This window comes from Xyrauchen texanus, chromosome 39 (assembly GCF_025860055.1).
Source record: "Xyrauchen texanus isolate HMW12.3.18 chromosome 39, RBS_HiC_50CHRs, whole genome shotgun sequence".
NCBI lineage: Eukaryota > Metazoa > Chordata > Actinopteri > Cypriniformes > Catostomidae > Xyrauchen > Xyrauchen texanus.
The window spans coordinates 4698745-4715193 of NC_068314.1; the positions used below are offsets into that span (position 1 = coordinate 4698745).

At 35.9% G+C, this 16449-nt stretch overlaps 1 protein-coding gene across 2 annotated transcripts in view; it reads right to left on the minus strand.

Moving 5' to 3' along the window:
• The window catches only part of LOC127632517 (paired box protein Pax-7), a 69981-nt gene extending 53532 nt beyond the window's left edge, over positions 1-16449 (minus strand). The window contains exons 1-4 of one of the 2 annotated variants that reach the window (XM_052111136.1): positions 16069-16449; positions 14721-14956; positions 14381-14510; positions 14011-14139 (exon numbers count right to left, since the gene is read on the minus strand). In XM_052111136.1, coding sequence (XP_051967096.1) covers positions 14011-14139; positions 14381-14510; positions 14721-14956; positions 16069-16153 — 580 coding nt within the window. In that variant the 5' untranslated portion in view covers positions 16154-16449. Of the gene's footprint in view, positions 1-14010; positions 14140-14365; positions 14511-14720; positions 14957-16068 lie in introns of both variants that reach the window. The other variant, XM_052111135.1, reaches the window with a different exon arrangement.

Below are 16449 nucleotides of genomic sequence, written 5' to 3' on the forward strand. Positions count from 1 at the left end.
ATTGCTCTAGCTACACATGGCATGCATCTTTTAAAGTGAACTTCCTTTAATATATCAGAGAGAGCTCAAAATTACAACGTGCTGAATGTTTTCCTAAGCAATGTTTAAATATAAATATACAAAAAAGATAGACCACACAGATTTCGGGAGAAACCAGATCCAATCAAAACAAAGCTAAAAACTAGCAAAATAAAAGAATATCTTTAAATATGCTGGTTTGTTCATAAAGGTGATCTAATTAAAATGTAAACAGATGGAGGATGGGTGAAAGGATATATAGATATTCTTGTTGTAGTTTTGCGTGGTTTTGTATTTTGACCATTTTTAGAATAACTTTGTTTATTATCATTTTGCATATTGTTTCAGAGCGTGATAGAACGAAGACAGCTGGCTTTTCAAAAACTGCCATTTTCTCAATATTAAAACTGCAGCAAAAGACTTTTGCATTGAAACTTAATGAAAAAAAACCAGACTAAATGATAAACATATTAGGGCAATTAACAGTGACAAACTTTTAAACACTGAACATTACACTTGCAGAAACAAAGAAGAGTCGACCATGAAACAAAGAAATAATGTCACTTTTTTATGTCTTGTGAACACAAAAACAAAAACCGAAGGTGAATGTGAATGTGAATGTGAATGTGAATGGGTTATCACCATGACTAGAGTATTATCTGTTGAAACTGTGTTGTAATGAATATCTCATGCTTTGCGTTCGATATCATCATCTGGGAGCCACAAATTTTGCTATGTTTTTCCCAAGCCAGACAATTCAATCAAAATCCTTACTTTGGAAGATGTTCTTCACACAAATCCTTGGAGAAAACAAGAGACACTTTTCTTTTCTATTTGTTTTCTGAGAGGTATCTTGAGTGGGTGACAAGAAACGAGTCTAAAGTAACCAATTACACCAAAATTGCGTTCTCTCTAACAAAAACATTGAGTCAAAACCCCATGGGAACTACAATAGAATGCTGAGCACTCGTGATCTACGAGAGGAGGTGATAGAAAGATAGATAAATGACTTTTGGGAACCTTGTTGTTCTTGTCAAGACAAGCACTTACATGAGAATGCAACCTTGATGTCAACTCATTCCTTTACCAATATCTCCTCTTGCCTTTTACTAATACCTTTGTCTAATGAAAGACAAGACCTATAATCCTAAAACCATATTGACTTGACACCTACCGATACCAAAATGCCCCCTATGAATTCAGAATTTGTCATGTCTCAAAGTTTAAAAAGTACACTATTGGCTTATAATAAATGATAGTCGGTGAAGTCTAGCAGGTCTTCCTCTTTATCAGGTTTTTCAGTTTCAGAGATCTCAACAATGTTTCAAGCTGTGCTCAGATTTGCTCAGACAACAACGTCTCAAAAAGATCATTTTCTGAGCTATCCAATCCACATTTTTTTATAGCTCTGTATTCTTACCGAATGCCAACAATTGTCTCCTTTGTGCCTGATTTTATTTCTTCAAGTTGATATTTAAATGAAACATTACCAAGAACTCAATGAATTCTTGAGCTGAATTCTGATCAATACCATTTTCCTCATGGGCACCTACAGAGTGGCCCGATTTACTCTAATTCACCCCATAATCTCCTAAAGCAAAATTCTGCACAGACTGCATTCAAACCATCAGCCGAATATGAAATGAGTTGAGTCCAAATTGGATTGCCAATACTTACAAGATCAAGAAAAACATATTTTAGGAGATAAAATACATTTATACTAATAAAGCAGAAAAAGTACGTGGTTGAAATCCATCATGGCTAGGCTTAGAAAACCAACACATTATTGATCTTTTCTTGGGTGTTTCTTTACTGTTTGTTTAGAGAAGCCTCATCCCCACTAATAGCTGTCTCAGCGCATAATCTCCCTCCTCCCCTCCAAGACCTCTTCATGGGGCTCTTTTCATGGCATCTCACACAGTTAAAGTTAGCCGTCTCGGTGGGGTGAGTCTCCGAGGGCCAATTGTGTTGGTAATGTTGACACCTGCCAGTGCAGAGCAGAGCGAGGGATGTTTGTGCCCACTGGGGACTGTTGCAGATTACTTCTACAACAGAGCTCATTCTGATGATTGAAGAGAGCCAAGCCAAAAGAGATAGATATACAGCTATGATTGTTATGATACAAAATAACAAAGACATATTTAATATTCTGAACTATTCCTCAGTCACTAATCAAACGTGAGTGAAACTGACCATATTGACTCCTTGGTGTAAAAGATCATTTTTTAATTTTTTAAATACAATTACTATACTGAATCTATATTTTGTATTAAAAAAGGGATTTTAGGGGGTAGAAAATGCCAAATAGAAGCACTATAGAAGTCAACATAAATCTCAGACTTTTGGACCCCACTGCACGGACAACTTTTTTTTCTTTAGTAGACTGTTTTGCTTTTTCACCATAAATGTGAAGCTTTAGAATATATGTTTGTAACATTTACATCAAACAACAAATTTAACCAGCATTTTATATTCAAGACAGCTGCCTTTACTGAAGGCTATAAAGCCAAATAACAACGTTCACTTAAAGGGACAGTTCACCCAAAAATGAAAATTCTCTCATAATTTTCTCACCCTCATGCCATCCCAGATGTGTATGACTTTCTTTCTTCTGCAGAAATTAAATGAAGATTTTTAGTAGGATAATGCAGCTCTGTAGGTCTATACAATGCAAGTGAATGGGTACCAAAATGGGGACTTCAGTAGTTACATCTATACCCTCAGCAGTGATGTGAGAGGTGTGGGTTAGAAACAGAACCATATTTAAGTTTTTTATGTACTATAAATTCTCCTCTCTGCCCAGTACGTGGCGATATGCACAAATAATATGAATCACCAAAAACAAAAGAAGAAGAATGTGAAAGTGAAAGTGGAGACTGATAGTAAAAAGGACTCAGATATTGATCTGTTTTCATCCACACCTATCATATCACTTCAGGAGACATGGATTTACTTTTATGCTCTCTTTATGTGCTTTTGGAGCTTCAAAGTTTTGGTCACCATTCACTTACATTGTGTGAACATACAGCGCTGAGATATTCTTCTAAAAATCTTCATTTGTGTTCTGCAAAAGAAAGAAAGTCCTACACATCTGGGATAGCATGAGGTTAAGTAATGATGAGAGACATTTTTGGGTGAACTGTTCCTTTAAATAAACTTCAAGGTAGCGCAGCAAAGAAAATCCCAAATGCATAGAGGGAAAAATAACTTGGTATTCTGAATGTTGTGCTTATACCTCTGTGGACTGGGGATTCACAGCCGGACTCAACAGATATACATTAATGCAGACAACACACTGAGCTCGTCTCCTCCACAAGCGCTCTTCACTAAACAGGCTGCTGTCCAGCCCCATCGTGTCAGTTTGAAGCCCTCATTCAAAAGTATTCATGCATCTGCCTTCAAGGCACAATGGTCGCTAGTTTATAAACTGTCTGCCCGCAAGCCCAAAGGCTTTAGTCTACATTGTTTTCATACCCTTAATAAACTTTTTGAAGGAGTTCATCAACGGGCCTGAATAGCCTGTGCACTGAATCTCAAGACAGAAAATAACAGTTCTTTTTTTCTCCTGCTCCTTTCTTTCTTTTTTTCCTTTTTAGGAGCAGTTTCTCTCTGACAATGGAGATAGGAGGCTGTTGGACTTCAGAGGAGTCTTAGGCCCAGCACAAGAAAAAAGAAAAGAAAAAAAAAAAGAGAAAAAGACAGCATTCAATTAAAGGAACAAAATGTTATCTATAAAGGGGAAGAAGACAATTGCTTTTTCCTCCATTCAGAGTGAGAGGATGATCCAAGCATCACTTCATATGTTTGTCAAAAAGAGAAAAACACACATTCAGAGGCACACACAAAGTGAGAGAATGCAAAGAGCAAGTAAATATGTCCTCAATGCACAAAGAAGATCATTTCCAATCCATGTTGTTCCAGTCAGTCTGCAATATGGATAGAGCTCATTTTTATGTATGTTTCAGCTTGCATAAACCACCACTTGCTTCGATTCAATCATGGCTAGATGCCCTTAAATGAAGTTTGAGGAATCTGTGTTTATTTGTTCATTTTTCTAAGTGCTTCTCGTGTGACACCCGTTAGACAGGCAGGACAAATTTCAAAGAGACAATGACATTTTAGTATGGCTATAAGCCATTAATCCAGTCTCGTACCTTTAAAATGGGCGGAAAACTTAAAGGTCTTAAATGGATGTCTTCTCTAATGAATTTCATCCCCAATTAAAACGAATCGCCACAGTCCAAGCTGCGTCTCGCCTTTGGGTGCGGAACGACACCAATTGTATTTTATTATTATTATTTTTAATTTTTTTGACAAACTCGCTAAATTCACAGGGCGCACAACTACGAAGTCTATCAGGAGTCGTGCAAAACTGATGACTGTGTCTTTTGTGCTCCGACAGTAAAAAAAAAATATATAAATATATATATATATATATATATATATATATATATATATATATATATATATATATATATATATATATATATATATATATATATATATATGAAAATATATATAAACATAAATATTTACAAATAATAAAATCTTAAATGTAAATAAATTAATATAAAATATATAAAATAATATAAATAAATATATAGATTTTTAATTAATATATAAAATATAAAAATATCAATATAAATAATAATAGTTTATTATACTATTCTAACACAAATAATAGGTCAAACAGGCCTATGAATATGAATATAAATATGTCGATTGTAAAAAGTAAACTTTATACATCATCTTTGCTTTGTGTTTCTGCAAGACGAGTTTGTGCGTTTTAACGCTCTGATTAGATTTGACAAGTTCAATGCTTTCGTTTCGGTTTATGAAAGCCTGCTGAAGTTTTGAGTTCCGAGTCAAGCACACCAGAAGACCCCTGGATCATTCGTGTCAACACTCCAAAAATATGTACACCTATTTTTAAGATTTATATATTAAAATTTCATATCAAATTTCCATCAATTTGAATTATGTAATCTTAAATACAATTAAATAAATAAAATATATAGGGTTTATGTTTTAATTCGTAAAGAATAGCTTGCCCAGTTCAATTTAAAGTTTGTCATTTCATTGAAAATCGAAAATGTTCAAAATAGTTTCAGTGAACTTTAGTTTATCCAAATAAAAATACATAGGCTAATATTATTATTATTATCTTGTTTTAAATTGTATGTAGTTTTTACTTCATTACATTTAGCTTCTGTTGCATTTTATATATTGTTGTTCTGTAAAATTGAGTAAATTACTGTTAACTATTTAGCTCGCCTACTAAGTAGTAATAAGTCATGATTTCAACTATAGTCTTTGAGTCTATCAGTGCGATTAAAGTTTAGGATGTAGAATAAAAATCCCTTGTAGCTATCACTTGTTGCTCTGAGATGACTTTCTCAGAGGTGCCTCTGAACTCTATTAGCTGTGCTTACTGAAGTGAGATGACCTGCCCGAGTGTGAGAGAGGTTACCGGCGGTGACCGGTCACTGCGATTTTACAGCATCCCGGGATCCTCCATTGTTCCCTAAAAGACACTTGAACGGATCGCTGAAATACCGGCCAACGGGACCGAAACGCTACATTAGTTAAATCCACACGCCTGCACTGGAAGAGAGTGTGTAATGATTACTGACGTGACAAACGCACAGCGCAGTTAACACTTTCGGGAGTAAAGAGCAGACCTTCATTTTATTGGTGAATGTCCATTAAGCGCATCTTCTAAACGTCTTCTTATTTTGCGCTCCGCGATAACACGGACTGATATCCAATGAATGCTTTTAATTAGCGGGATCACACAGGGCCTCCCCTGTCTTCACTAATCCTGGAAGGAATTTGTGAAAACTAAATATAGGCCTACACCTGATTACAGAAGCAGATTGTGTAAAATAAAAAGATTTGAAAAAAGATGCAGTTAATTAAGTCAAATATATAAGAGTAAAAAACATTGTAGGCAGGTACATCACAAATTGTAAAGTTATGCACAAATATAATGACGTTACAAAGACGAGCAGCACTATACGGTCACACTTCAGCACTGTCACGTGGACAGCGACTCTTTTAAGTAGCACTTAAAGCGCGTACTTGCACGTGCATGTTAAGTGCACTTTTGGGAAAAGCACGTAAAATATAACGAAAGTTCGTAAAATTGCTCGTAGAAAACGCTCTTAACCGCTAAGATTAAGCAGCCATGGACTGTTTTTATTGTAAAATTGAACTTGCGATCGTTATCTATAAGTGACAGTGATGCTGCATTTGAGGTGCTACACAACTTGTAGTGCTGGCGAGAGAGCCTTTGGGTGTCAGAGAGGAAGAGGAGACGAGGATAAAAGTGTGCCAAATGAATAAATGTAAATGCAGGATGATGAGCAAATATATATGGACGATTTTCATGCACGGCAGCAAGTTAATGACTTTTTTCTTCTCTTTTTAATATTAATTTATACAGTCCTCTGCATCAATCATGAAACTACTTTGTTGTTACCAACTTGTCCAACTAGTCCACAAATAACATTATTTGCTTACTAATTAATCTATTTAGACTATCTATTTTATGTATTTCATTATAATAATAATATTATTATTGTTGTTAATATTATTACTATTATTATTATTATTATTATTATTAATAATAATAATAATAATAATCCTGTTATTACTATTAGACTTATACTGATATTAAAGTCTCAGCATAAAGTGTTGCTAATGGTATTTAGATTGTATCAGGTGTCATTTCATGATTGTCCTGCAGGTGTCTGCATTAGTCTGTGTCCTTGTTCTTAGCAGTGCGTGATTACTCCAGAGTACTCACTAATCTACGAGCATTTTAAGAAACGGGCTGCAAAACTAAGATGAATTGTAAGTTGTATTCTACCATCTACATAGATTAACAATGCTTTTGGGAAAGGAGGCCCATATTGTTACAAACTCAGGCCTGTTTCCCAAAAGCATTCTAAGCCTAAGTAGATAGAATTCATCTTAGGATTCATCATATTTTTGCCCGTTTCTCAAAGGAATTAACTTGAGTAGTACTGGAGTGCTCTGGAGTAATTGTACAGCGCTTAGAGCATCCTATAGACTTATGCAGACACCCGCGAAATTTCACCAGATACAATTTAAACAGCTACACTTTACATATTTACACTTTAGGCTAAAACTTTAATATCCGGATATGTTTTATTTATTTATTTATAAATAAACAGACAAGTCTTATAATAATAATAATAATAATAATAGTAACGAAAAGCATAAAATAGATAGTCTATATAAAATGGATGAATAGATTAATTAATAAACAAACTTCATAACCAAAGTTATTTGTGTGGACTAGTTGGTAACAGAAAAGAGGTGGATTGATTGATGCAGACAACTGTATTAAAATCAGAGAGAGAAGAAATAAAGTAAATAACTGCATGAAAATCGTCAGTATATATTGGCTTATCATCCTTGTCTCCTCTTACTATCTGACACCCAAAGGCTCTCTCGGCCGCACTACAAGTTGGGGAGCACTGCATGCAGCATTACTATCACGTTATTAATTTGGGGAGAAAAGAGCAGATGTCAGTTAAATGTCCATAAAGCGCTTGGGGAGTGTGGTTGGTAGGTGCAGTGACTTTCCTGTCCACTTCTGCATATCGCGGCGCCGTTTTGGCTTGTTCAGCCCCGTTTAGCGGCCGGCCCACCGGGAAAAGTCCCGATTCTCCCAATGGCCAGTCCATAACATCAGACGCCTTTAATTTGTATATGGAATTATTTGTATCTTACTTCATAAAACTACATGCAAAGTACGAAATAACAGTAAACACTAGCTGTGTTAAATGTATTTAAAATATATACTTATGCAATATAATAGGCTACGCACTGTTTAATAAGACCTGTGCTCATCCGAATCGCAACATGTGTGTGAAATGTGACAATATTCATGTCAGAATAAAAAGTGTATTCAAGTCCTCCGTTACATTAACAAGATACGAGCGCAACAAATACACAGAGCAATATCCAATAGAAGTTTTCACATGGAGAGTTTTTTGCAAAATACAAGCTGAAGCACATAGCCTATACACATTTACAGCTCTGGAAAAAATTAAGAGACCACTGCAAAATGATCAGTTTCTCTGGATTTAGGTATGTGTTTGAGTCAAATGAACATTTTAATTTTATTCTATAAAGTACTGACAACATTTCTCCCAAGTTTTCTTCCAGCATAACCTTTACGTGGCTTGATTCATGCATCCTTCACATGACGAATCTGCTTGATTCCAGCCTTGCTGAAGCACCCCCAGATCATCACAGATCCTCCATCAAATTTCACAGTTGGCTCGAGACATTGTGGCTTGAAGGCCTCTCCATGTCTCAGTCTAACCAGTAGACGACCAGGTGGAGGTTCGGTGATGATCTGGGGGTGCTTCAGCAAGGCTGGAATAAAGCAGATTCGTCATGTGAAGGATGCATGAATCAAGCCACGTAAAAGGTTATCCTGGAAGTAAACTTGCTTCCTTCTGCTCTGATAATGTTCCCCAACTCTGAAGATTGTTTTTTCCAGCAGGGCAATGCTCCATGCCACACAGCCAGCCCAATCAATGTGTGGATGGAGGACCACTGGTTCAAGACCCTGTCATGGCCAGCCCAATCTCCAGACCTGAACCCCATTGAACACCTCTGGAATATGATCAAGAGGAAGATGCATGGCCACAAGCCATCAAACAAAGCTGAGCTGCTTGAATTTTTGCACCAGGAGTGGCATAAAGTCACCAAACAGCAACGTGAAAGACAGGTAGCGATCATGCCAAGATGCATGACAGCTGTGATTAAAAATCAGGGTTGTTCCACCAAATATTGATTTCTGAACTCTTCCCAAGTTAAAAATTAGTATTGTGTTGTTTCAACATGAATATGAACTTGTTTTCTTTGCATTATTCGAGGACTGAAAAAAATTAATATTTTTTGTTATTTTGACCAGTTGTCATTTTCGGTAAATATTGGGAATTTGGGAGAAATGTTGTCAGTACTTTATAGAATAAAACGAATATGTTAATTTGACTCAAACACATACCTAAATCCAGAGAAACTGATCATTTTGCAGTGGTCTCTTAATTTCTGACGGAGCTGTAGCCTGTATTCCTCAGATAGTTGGTCCTATGTGATATTCATGTATCTTCACATTTGGGTTTCAAAGCCCTTGTAAAGTTTAAAAATGAAATCCTCTCTGGATATTAGAAGAAACAGATAATGAAATAGCTGTTATGTGCGTAAAAAGTCTCCATTCGTGTCTTGCTCATGTGCTCTCTAGAATTGGCCGTTAATAGCCACTGAAGACTGCACCATTACAAAATGTCTCAGATATAAGAGAGTGGATTCTCCATAACATCTGCGCAGAGATTTACACTGTGTCTCAGATGGCAAAACGCATTTAATGAACACTCAAGCAGGCCTTGCCGAGGAGTAATATGAGGAAGTCGCTTTGTACTGCAGTCGTCTCAAGTGTTTTTGATAAGTAAAAGGCATCCACAGATCAAAAGATCATAAGCTTCTCAATTTCCCTAACAGCCTGAGCCCTCATTCCTATAATCTTCATTTCATTGCTTATTTTTAAACATCTCTGAAACACACCTCAAATGTAGGCACTGCCTCTAGTTCACAGGTCATCCGTGGATTTAAAATGATTTGCGTATTAGCCTATAATCCTAGTATGGGGACAAATTAAGATTTACGACAATTAGAGCGGAGTCAATAAAACCAATGGACCATAATTGTAAGGTTTGCATTTAATAATAGCCAATAAGAATTACAAAGTGTTGAATACTGCACTTCTTCACCTATCTTATTTATGGTCGTGCAATGGAGTTATAGCCTACGGTCATGTCAGTTGTTGAAAGGGTTTGTAAACACTGACCCGTCCAAAATATTATCCAATCAAGCTGCCAAAGGTTCAAGTCAATGAATTTCAACTAGAAACTTTTTTTTTTTTAGCCATGACAATATAAATAAATAAATCGGAAACATGCTAAACAATTAACAGTTTATTTTTTTCGCTGTTACCAAAATAAATAAATATTTATGCACATTTTCTGAATAAATAAATGCATATTCTTAAACGTTGCTGTGACCAACGATAAATAAATGTTTATTTACATATTCTGATTAAATAAATAAATATTCGGAAACGTGCAAAACAATTTAAAATGCAAAAAATAAATAAATATTAATTTACATTTTCCGAATAAATTAATTAATTAATAAATTAATGTGCTAAACAATTAACACTTTTTCCGAAAACAATTAATTTAGTATTTGTTCTGGCTTTGAATAAAACAAATTTAAAAAAACGTTTTCACCATCACAAATGCTTGAATCCATATCATGGCCAATTGCATCTGGTTCGGTATATTTGATTGGTTCCAGGAATTACAAGTGCCTTTATCGGGAGTTTAAATATAATGAGGACTGTAATGGTGAAATGGACGCAAGCGTCCATAATCAGCAGCTGCAGTGTAATGTTATTATGAGCTTATATCTGTTCAACTTATTATCCCTTTCAACAAAAAATGCTAAAACCAGAGTACAGGAAGAATTAACCACTGGCCGGGGTATGTTCATTATAGTTGCTATTATTTCTACTATGCTATTCTAATCTTTACTATGCAATAATGCAGGCCTACTCTATGAATAACCATGGGCTACAATTTGATATTGTATTATATTCTGTTTCATATAATTCATAAATATGGTCAATTATATAATGTTATTATTATTGTTGTTGTTAATGGTGCATTCATGATTCTATACACTAAAGAAAATCCCTCTCCAGTCACATTCTAGCGCTGTGTTGAGACAGGGTGAAGGGAGAGAAGAGGTTAATCCGTGTTTAATGCAGTGATGGTCCACACTCTGATGGTTATGTTATCTCTGCCCAACATTTGGGTCTCCAACAATTTCAGCCCAGACAAAATAGCTGCAAGAAAGTGCAGATGGAAGTGACTCTCGACGCCCGAGGAGAGAAAAATATTAATAGCTAAATAACTTCCCCTTACTTTCACTTAATCTTCTTCTCTCCTTCTGTGTCCCTTTGTCCCTCGTATTCTATTTCAGACGGATTTGTTTAAAAATGTCTCCCTGCGCTTCTCTTTCACTGCGGCTTTAGACTCGAAAGCATCTGCTTTATTTTCATATAAATGTGGACCAAGGGAGAAAATACGCGTCTAAGGTGATGGGAAAAAACGCGCACTCAAAACCTTTTAAACAACGAGTCAGATCCAGAATATTCTTATTCTTTTTAAGTTATATATATATGATAAATACCTCATGTAAAAAGAAAGAAAGAAAGAAAGTCGTTTACTTTGTTGTTGTTTCAGTTCCTGAACAGATGACTATGGATCCCAGCATCACATTGCGAAACACACACACACACACATCTTTTAATCACTTTTATCCCACAACAACACTCCTAAAATCCTGACTGAACTCTGTTTGATTAGTCTGGAAACCTCAGGTAAATCCACAGATTTGCTGAAGTGTCCACTGCCACTCTCACAAATGGACGCGTGGACACGTAACTGATGCTCCAGCAGACAACAAGAGCACCAGGTGAGCTGTCAGGCGCGGGGCTTTAACCCATTAAAGACTAATTACGTTTGGCAGGTTTGTGCTAACTCTGCTGTCGCTCATCATATTTTTTATTTCCGTAACGAGAATGGCAGGTGCACAAGATTATCATTATTGTAATGGCCACTAAACCAATCGTGGAAGGCTATTACGTTTGGGCACTTGGAGATCTAAGCAGTGTGTTGGCAATAATAGACAACTTTTAAGTATTTGTATTACTATTATTCATAGGGAAAACCCTGTATATGTCTATGTATGTCAAGGAAAAACACGAATCTGCATTTGAAATGATCAAAGTAACTTATTGAGGTCATAATATAACGTACTAAACACACGCAAAATAAATTAATAAGCTATATAAAATAAATTCCAAAATCTCACGAATTTACGCCCCGGGTGAGTCACTGTGAGCCGTTTAGAGATGAAAGTGAAAATAAATAAATAAAGGGGGCTCAGTTTAATCGCGGCTTAAAACCCCTCTACTACATTACGTTTGCGCTTGAAAGCCCGGCGAGAGAGCGCTAGTTGCGGATAAATGTGTTTCTTTCCGATGCCTGCGAGCTATTACACGTCTCAGCAACACAGACGCCCATTCAGCACACACCAACTCTAATAAGTCTTAACATTATTAAATGTTATCCGGATGGTAAACTTAAAGAATCCCTTCAAAGAATTTAACAGTGAATTTAGTGTTGCGCCGAAGATGAGAGACTAATGACAGGGTTATGGAATAATTAACACAGTTATGACGCATTCACAACATTCCCATCAAATAAACAACCACACACGTGTGTATCTGTTAATATCCGTCGTGAAACAACCATTGGGTAGCAATATGCTGCATTTTTTCTCAGTGCAATTATTTGACAAAGAATTAAAGTTTTGGCATGTTTATTAATGCATTTAAAATAAGTAATGTGAGCGTAAATCTTTACATTTATTGGCAATATTTTGGTCATAAGGTTTGGAGTAAACAGAATCAATATAAATACTATAGGATTTATTTAAAAAATGTAAACCTCTTTATAAAACGATATAATAACTCAATCCGTCGCACTCAGAAGTTCATATGTTTTGCACATGTTTTCTCGCAAACCAACAGCGCAGTTCCGCGCAAGTAAACCCGCACAAAAGATGCCGTTTTGCACCATGAAATGTTTAGCGTACTATTGTAAACGCTTGCTTATATTACAAAACCATCTTCCAGCAGGGAGCACTGAATAATTTATCGGCCTTTCTTTTTTCTTTAGCCTTTGCACAAAGTTTCCCCCCTCTTTTCTGAGATCTTTGAATGGGGGGTCACCGGTCCAGTTACTCTTTTCGCTGCCCTGCTCCGGAGCTTTTGCTCTTTTGTATTTTAGTCTAAAGGTTACAAAGGCTTAAAATGAGATCTTTCATAACCAAGGTTAAAAAGAGGCAAAAAAAAAAAAAAAAAAAAACTATTAAAACCGAAATGGTGACCAGAAACTAAAATAAAAGAAAATTCAGCGCACACTGAAGGAAAACAAAAATAACATTTATAATATTTAACTATAATAGTTTATTAATGTTTATTTTGTTTAATACAATTAATCTAAATATAAATCATATTAAATATGTTGAAAGATAGGTTGTGAATTCTATATTTTAATGTTGTTTAGTTGTGTAATTCAACTTATTATGTTCAATTCACAATATTAATTGATACCCAATAATAATATAATATTATAATAATAATAATAATAATAATAATAATAATAATATAATATAATATAATAATAATTATAATGTAATATAATATAATATAATAATAATACAATAATAATAATAATAATAATAATAATAATAATAATAATAATAATAATAATAATAATAATAATAATAATAATAATAATAATAATATAATACTAATAAAATTGCATTAATGCGAAATGTTGGCAAAACATGTCACCTCCACGGGGTCCAGATGTCTCATATAATGTAGTTGCTTGAACTGACATTGATTCTCAAACGGGTCAAACTGTCAGTTGTCGTTTAGGGGGTCGTTAAAACGAGCGGGGAATGGAATGGGCAACACAAATTAATTTACCAGGCTAAATACCTGACGTCAGGGCTCACATAAATAATTGAGTAAATACTGGGTAGCTAGCAGCATGAATAATGAGAGCTATTTGTGCCATTTTTCCATGGGGGCGCACAGATTCCCTCTGGCGAGAATGAAGGACTGCACGGCAGCATCTGTCTCTTTCAAATAACTAATGAAATATCAATTGTAACAACAACACCAATTATGGCACCAGCCTATCACGAACGTATCTGTCAGTACAACTGAGTTACACTATACAATCTAAAACCTTTACGCCCCGCGTTTCCTCGCATGTTGGCACACAATGAGAAATTTAAAAGGCCTCTGACCTTTATCCCCGAGAATCCCATCGATGCTGTGCTTGGTTTTCTTTTCTCCATCTTCATCCTTTTTATCACAGTCGTCATCGTCATCTTTCTTGCCAAAACGAGCTCTCAAAACCCGGCTAATGGAACTTACTATAAAGAGAGATACAAATCACTTTAACACCCAAAATAATAAATAATAGAAACAACATTAATAATCAATAACCAATGTGCTATTGCGAATTTAACATTTAGAAAGCTGCGAGAGAAGTGCAGATTTAATCCGAGATCTGTTGGATTTAATTGACTCTCGTTACACATGACTGCTATAAAACAAGTAATGTCCTCCATAACTCAATAATAAGGAAATTGTGCTTACCGGAAGAGGCCTCACCTGAAGGAACCGTGCCTCTGTCACACACCCCGTCCTTCAGCAGCTTGTCCCGGATTTCCCAGCTGAACATCCCTGGATTCTCGCGTTTGTATTCCTCAATCCTCTTTTCGACGTCGGGTGTTGCAACTTGCTTTAGTGTTGAAACAAAATTGGGAAGGTGAAAAAACTAGTAAAATAAATAAACAAACAACGGCATAAATATAAGAAGCATTCTTTTTAATAGATCAAAATTGGAAAAACGTACACACTTCTTAAAATAGTTTTTAAACGCTCCATTTACATTGTAATAGTCAATCCGGACTTTAGGACATGCAGTGCGCACCTGAAATCATTCACTTACCCTGGGTTTACTTCCACCTATAGCTCCAGGGCGAATGGAACCGGTCTCCTGGTACCGACAGAGGATTTTGGACACACAGCCGTGTGAAACCCGCAGCTGCCTTGAGATCACACATGGTCGGATTCCGTGATGGGCCATCTCCACTATTTTGTGTCGAATATGATTTGGTAGTGGCCTGCCATTGATGAAAACTCCACCAAGCTGGTTCACTCGACCTTGCCCCAGAGGCGTTGAGACTGAAAATAAGAACATATTCGAGCCCAAAAATGGGAGAGTTGGAAAATGAGTCTATAGGCCTATATACAGTACCAGTAAGACTTTACATATAAATGGCACCTAATGTGTCCATATTTAAAATCCTGTAACTGCAAAACAAATATGAATATATATTAATGTTTAGCAAAGATAGTCAGATTTAAAGTGTTGGCAAAAAGAATAGCAGCTAAATTAAATTGCACTTGTGGATCATTGTATGTCACTTTATCGCAGAGTTTTCAGGGGTACATTTTGTGGGTAATTCCTTCAGGTTTTGTACAGGATTTATCGCAATACATAAACATGCTGTCATTCTGATTAACCATCTCATATTGTACTTATCATATCAGATCATATCGTTTGTCACGTGATATTTATATAGGCTAGACAGATTTAGTATCTATTCATGAGGGTCTCGTGTTTAGTTGAATATGAAAATAAAGATTAAGCAGAGCCTCGAGAATTAATCGAATTCGTATCCGCACACATTTGCTTTTTTGAAACAAATAATTCCGCATCAGTTTATGTGTTTCGGGAGGATATGACACTTGAGGACACTAATTGCCATTCAAGAGGCACTAAAGATGTCCCACTTTAAATCTCGATTATTCCCAGTCATGCAACACAAATATTGGTGTGATGCTTTGAACCAGCACTTAGCTGTATGTTTTATGTCCCTTCACTGCTACGAGATACTTCAGAAAATCCCACACATTGCAGGATTCGTGGGCTGGAGCGCTTTCGTCCAAAAGCTCTTTAGCACGAATTCGCTTGATATGGGAAAGAGTTTCGTAATTGAACATTTTGCGCATGCAATATAATGGGAAACTGCCAATTGTCAAACCATTATTTTCACAAGTGGACCTTCTCAAATTATTTGCAATATTTTAGTCAATATTGGTCATTCAGCTAAATATAAAGTTGGCAATTCAATTTAATCCTTTCGTTCTGATTTAACCATCACTGATGCGCAAAATGGACTTTGACATACTCTCAGGCTATACCTTCCTCAAAAGTATTCAAAACCGGCATTCGTCATTTTGGAACGACTGATAAAAATGACTTTTTGAGAAAAGTGCACAAGTTTTCATACCTTCTAATGGGAATCCGGTTCGAGGGTAGTTCTGGCCTGGTGCTGGTCGCATCATTCGAGGAACTGTTCCTGGAAAAGTAGCCATTCCAGCTACTTTCAATCAATGCAAACTTTCAATAATAAATTAAAGAAATAAAGCACACAGAAAGGTCCAGAGCTTGCACCGTGGGAACTATAAAAGGTCCAATCTTTTAAAAATTCATATGAAAAAAAGAAAAAGAAAAAAGAAATCCAAACACACGCCAGTGGCCAGTGTCCAGTGAATAGAAGAAAAAGTCAGATTGGTTCTTGCAGTTGCTGCCCAGCACTTTGTCAAAAACAAGAACAAGATGAGCAATCTAAAGCGTGAAGGGTTGGAAGTAAATGAGGTTGATTGCTTTG